The sequence below is a fragment of the Marmota monax genome, unplaced genomic scaffold (assembly GCF_021218885.2).
Source record: "Marmota monax isolate L192 unplaced genomic scaffold, Marmota_monax_Labrador192_F-V1.1 WCK01_AAM20220418_F8-fsc00292, whole genome shotgun sequence".
Lineage (NCBI taxonomy): Eukaryota > Metazoa > Chordata > Mammalia > Rodentia > Sciuridae > Marmota > Marmota monax.
The window spans coordinates 985,477-991,476 of record NW_026692864.1 but is presented as its reverse complement, the minus strand read 5'-3'; the positions used below and the strand labels follow the sequence as shown (position 1 = coordinate 991,476).

General features: G+C 45.0%; 1 protein-coding gene across 1 annotated transcript in view; it reads left to right on the top strand.

The window, feature by feature from the left end:
- The first annotated feature begins 5,049 nt into the window (after positions 1–5,049).
- The window catches only part of Srp68 (signal recognition particle 68), a 38,963-nt gene continuing 38,012 nt past the window's right edge, over positions 5,050–6,000 (top strand). The window contains exon 1 of the mRNA XM_046449496.1: positions 5,050–5,223. Within this exon, the coding sequence (XP_046305452.1) occupies positions 5,067–5,223 (157 nt within the window). The 5' untranslated portion in view covers positions 5,050–5,066. The remainder of the gene's footprint in view (positions 5,224–6,000) is intronic.

The window sequence follows — 6,000 nt, the reverse complement described above, 5'->3', positions numbered from 1 at the left end:
CACACCTCACTCTCTCCTCCTGCCGCACGTAGAACTAGCAGGATGACTTTGGGTACCTATTAACTCCATTGAACATTTCTTTTCCAATTAAATCCTGTAAATGTTACATGGGTGGTAACGCAGGCGCGTTTTTGATCCCAAGGACTCCAGAGGCTGAAGCAAGAGGACCACATGGCCAGCCTGGACAATTTAGCAAGGCCCTCAACAATTTAGGTAGACTCTGTCTTAAAAAATAAAAAGGGCTGGGGATGTAGCTGGGTGGTTAAGTGCACCTGGGCTCAATCCCCAGTACAAGTCCCCTGCCCCCAAATCTAGTAAATATTTACTGAGCTTCCACTGAATGTGTCAGCCTCTGTCTTTGGCGCTGGGCCTCCGTTTTCTCAGCTGTAATGTGGAATGGCACACTGCTTTCTCAGAAGACTCTGGTGAAAATATAGTGAAATGTGTGACTTGAAGCCACTTCTTTAAATCTGAATTAATGAAATATTCAGATCTCCAAAAAGGGGAAACTTTGAGGAAATTCAAAACAGCAGAGTTCCCTGCACCAGCAGCGTTTTTCTGAATAGTGTGTAGGCTGCGATATCTGTTAAGCATTAGTTTCTGCATCGAGCATTGGTAACAGTGAATCATTGCTATTTGTATAGAATATAAGTCTCCCAGTTCCCTAGATCTAAAATTAACTACCTTCTGCCACTGCACCTTTGTTTCTACTTCACCCTCTCCTGCCCTGTTTCTTGGGTCCTAGCCAAGAGTATTCTTTTTCCTTTCCCCCAATGATCTCAGACTCTCAGGAAATCAGCTAGGGATTTTTCTTAGTAGGGAGATCTTAGTCTCACTCTGCCAGTCTGCTTACTCATTCAACAGAAAGATGAGGAGGTGAGGGAGCTAGCCAAGCAGACACCTGGGGGAAGAGTATTACACATAGAAGGGAAAACCAGTGAAAAGTTGCTGAGGCAGGAGAGTGCCTGTGTCCCTAAGGCAAGGATTCTGGTAAAGGAAATTGGCAGAAGTAAGAGGAGGAATTTTTCCCCCTTGGTACTAACTATTGAACCCAGAGGTGCTTTACCACTGAGCCACGTCCTCATCCCTTTTTATTTATTTATTTATTCTAAATTATTTTTTAGTTTAGGTGGACACAGTATCTTTATTATTATTTTTTTAATGTGGTGCTGAGAATCGAACCCATGTGCCTCACGCATGCTAGGCGAGCACGCTACCACTTGAGCCACATCCCCAGCCCCCCTTTTATTTTTTGAGAAGGGGTCTTGATAAATTGCCCAGGCTGGTTTGGAATTAGCAATCCTCCTGCCTCAGCCCCCTGAGTAGCTGAGATTATAGGTGAACACTACCATGGTAAAAGAAGGATTTTTTCCTACTGTAAGAAGTTGGTTTTTTTTTTTTTTTTCCCTGTACCAGGAATTGAACCTAGGGGTATTTAACTACTGGGCCACATCTCCAGCCTTTTTGTTTGTTTGTTTTTTATTTTGAGAGAGAGTCTTGGTAAACTTCTTTAGGGCCTTGCTAAGCTGCTAAAGCTGGTCTGGCACTTACCATCCTTCTGCCTCAGCCTCTGGAGTCCCTGCACTACAGACTGCACCACCATGCCTGGTAGGATTGTGGCCTTCAGTCTAGTAAAATGAGGAGGCAGTGCAGGATTTTTACTAGAGGACTAACATAATCTGAGCTTTGTTCTTGTGGTCCTGGGCATTGACCCCAGGAGTACCCTCCCACTGAACTACATTCCCAGCCCATTTTATTTTTTATTTTGAATCAGGGCTGACTAAAGTTGCCCAGATTGGTCTTGAACTTTCAATTCTCCTGCCTCAGCTTTCCAGTTGCTGGAATTCCAGGCACAAATCACTGTTCCTGGCGTATAACCTTTTTTTTTTTTTTTGGTAACAGCTTTATTGAAATAAAATTCACATCATACCATTTTCCCATTTAAAGGATTTATTTGGTTCAGAGTTGTGCAACAAGCACTACAATCATTCCTCCCCACCAAAAGAAGTCCCTGCCCTTTACCAGTGGGCCTCACTTTCCCTTTTCCATCCCCCTTCCCCAGGCCTAGGTCACCACTAATCAACTTTCTGTCTCTAAAACATTGCCTATTCCTGGTGTTTCATACAAACAGACCATGCAATATGTGGCCTTTTGTGCCTTGCTTCTTTCACTTAGAATAATGTTTTCAAGGTTCATCTATGTTATAGCACCATCAGTACTTCTTTCCTTTCTATCGCCAAATAATATTCCATGGCATGATTTTAGCACATTCTATTTTCCATTTATTTGCTGATAGGCATTTAGCCATTTTAATTAATTAATTTATTTATTTATTGGTACCAGGGTTTGAACCCAGAGATGCTCAACCACTGACCCACATCCCCAGCTCCCCCCCTTTTAAAAATATTTATTTTTTAGTTGTAGTTGGACACAATACCTTTATTTTGTTTTTATGTGGTGCTGAGAATTGAACCCAGGGCTGTGCTAGGTGAGCGATCTACTGCTGAGCCACAACCCCAGCCCGCCCAGGCCTTTTTAAAATATTTTAGACACAGGGTCTTGCTGAGTTGCTTAGGGCCTCGCTAAGTTGCTGAGGCGGACATTGAACTCCCAGTCCTCTTGCCTCCACCTCCCCATCTGCTGGGATCACAGGCATGTGCCACTGCATCCAGCTAGCCACTTATTTTTAAAATCAAACAATTTATTGTTATTTTTGTGGTGCTGGGGCCTTGAACATGCTAAGCAAATGCTCTACCACTGAGCAATATCCCCAATCCTAAAAGAAATATTTTTAGAGCTGGGGTTGTGGCTTAGTGGTAGAGTGCTCACCTAGCATGCATGAGGCACTGGGTTCAATCCTCAGCACCACATAAAAATGAAATAAATATATTATGTGCCCACCTACAATTAAAAAATAAATATTTAAAAAATATTTTTAATTGTGGTTAAATACACTTCACATAAATTTAATACTTTAACCTTTTTATTGGCACTGGGGATTAAACCGAGGGGCACTCTGCCACTGAGCCACATCCCCAGTCCTTTTTATTTTTTATATTATGACAGGGTTTCACTAAAATGCTGAGGGTCTGGCTAAGTTGCTGAGAATGGCCTCAAACTTACAATCCTCCTACCTCAGTCTCCCCAGTCACTGGGATTACAGGTGTGGGCTACTGCACCTGGCTCACTTTACCATTTTTAAGTGTATAGTTCAGTAGTATGTTCACATTGTTTCAGCCAATCTCCAGAACTCAGTTCATTTTTGCAGAACTGAAACTCATTACACAACACCCCATTTCTTTCCCTCCCCAGACACACAAAAAAAACCCATTATCCTACTGTGTCTAAGAATTTTCCTATTCTAGGTACCTCTGATAAATGGGATTCTTTTGTGACAGGCTAACTTAGTATACTATTCTTAAGGTTCATCTATATTGTAGCATATATCAGAATTTTACTCCTTTTTAAGATTGAGTAATATTCCATTGTATGGATACACCACATGTTATCCTTCAAAGGATAATGGATTGTTTCCATCTTGTGTCTACTGTGAATAGTGCTGCTATGAACGTGAATGTATAAATATCTCATCTGGAACCTGCTATCAATCCTTTGGAATGTATACCCAGAGTGGACTTGCCAGAGCATATGGCAATTCTACTTTTAACTCGTGCAGAGCCTCCACACTGTATTTCACAGTGGCTGTACCATTCTATTAGTTTTTATCATTATTGTTGGTGCTGGGGATTGAACCAAGGGGTGTTTTAGCACTGAGCTCCATCCTCAGACCTTTTTATTTTTTATTTTATTATGGTTAAATACACAATTTAGGGTCTCACTAAATTGCCTAAATTGGCCTTAAATTTCCTATCCTTCTGCCTCAGCCTCCCCCAGTTTCTGGGATTACAGGTGTGCACCAGTGCACATGGCAGAGAAGAGGCTTACTTTGAAAAGTCAATTTAACTTATTTATTTATTTAGGGATGCTGGGGATTGAACCCTCTGGGGCTTTACCACTGAGCTACATTCTTTTTTGAGACAGGGTCTCGCTGAGTTGCTGAGGCTGGTCTCGAACTTGCAATCCTCCTGTCTCAGCCTCCAAAGTTGCTAGGATTACAGGCGTATGCCACCACATCCAGTGTCAATTTTATTTATTTATTTATTTATTTGAGACAGGGTCTCACTTTACTACCCAAGCTGGCCTCTAACTTCTGAGCTCAAGCAACACACCTGCCTCAGCCTCCGAATTAACTGGGGCTACCAGCAGGCACCACCGCATCTGGCCATTTTAATTTTTAAAACATCCGTTTTAATGGATTATCCTCCTTTCATCAATTTAGAGGGAGATTAAATCACTTGCCTAATATTTCCCAAGCAGAAATGATGCAGCAGGGATGGGAGTCTTCAGATTTAGACTCCAGAAACTGCAGTGCCCTACTGTAGAGCAGATTCTTATCCTCCCACGTCTCAACACTCTCGGTCCCTGGATTCATCGCCCCACAATCCAGAGAATGCCACAGGTCCAAGCCGCCTGAGAAAGTCCCCACCGGGGCACAGACTGCTGAGTGCGCGACCTTCCTCCAGCCATTGCTCTCACCGTTCGCCCAGGAGAAAAGCCCAGAAGCGGTCCCTTACTATCGGGTTGCTTCGGAACAAGGAACCCCTATCTCCTAAATTCCCATTTAGGCAGAGCGCTCGGAATCAAAAATTCTTAGTCCCGCGCTTTCTGATGTGCGGGACGTGGAGTCCGATCCCCCTTGCAGAAATGCAGGAAGTGGTCATCCATCGACGTTCTTCCCATCCCTGGTGGACCAGAGGTGGGACTGCCCTGGAAAAAACCTCAGCTGCCAGGGTGCCGCAGAGGTTGCGAACCTCCAACCTCTCCCGCCACGACTCAGGAGCCCGGGAAAGCCCAACCACGCGCAGGCGCGCCCCAACAAGCGCACGAAGGGGCGTCCGCGGCGGAGTCCGCCCAAATCCCATCAGCCCGACCGGCCAGGTGCCGCTCTCTCCCGCTGGGTCGTCTCGCCTCCCCTATCCCGTCCTGCTCTGCGGCGCAGGGGCAAGATGGCGGCTGAGAAGCAAGTCCCGGGTGGCGGCAGCGGCGGCGGTGGTAGCACCGGTAGCAGCGGTGGACGCGGAGGAGAGGAAAATAAAGAAAACGAACGCCCTTCAGCTGGATCGAAGGCAAACAAGGAGTTCGGGGATAGCCTGAGTTTGGAGAGTATCCTAGAATAATGGCCTAACTCGTAATGACTACGTGTCGATCTGTTGGGCTGGGGGCGGGAGAGGCAGCAGGTCCTGGCACGTCTTGGGCCCGAGAGGCTGGGGGTTGTGATTTCGGTTGCTCCTACTTTTTGACCCTTAAAGGTTCAGGGTCTTTTTCTCGACCAGTCTTTCTTCGCATCCCCTTTGCCTTCCAGGTCGGGGGATATCCTTTCCTTCCAGGTGGCACATAGATATTGGGCAGGTTTCTCTTGCTGGCCCGCAGTTGTCCATTTGGAGGGCAAGTCCCAGGTTTGATGCTTCTGGCCACGCTGCTGTGCTCTTGCCTTCTTACCTTGAGCCACTGAACTGGGCAGAGGAAACTGACGTTTGAACTTAATGCTCTTGTCTGACAGCTGTCACAAACTGCTGATTTCCAAGCTTGATGCTTTGGAAGTGGAGGTAAAGATTGACAGCTGAGGAAAAGCTTCTGGCCCGTTTTGAATGTAAATTATCATAGCTTGTTAATCATTTGTGTAGTTTTCTCATAAGTCCATAGGCATTTTAATCTTGTTGGGAGTCTTCAGAAGAGCTGGATTTGTAGTTTTCATTATTGTATATGTCAATGTGTGGTGCTGGAGTTTGAACTCAGGTCCTCACACAATCTAGGCAAGCACTCCACTACTGAGCTACATCCCCCAGTTGACATTTTGAAATGAATAGCAAAGAAAATGTGGGCAAATTTCTGAAATAACACATTCAGCTTAATATCTTAATGTGGTTGTTTTCAGGAGTT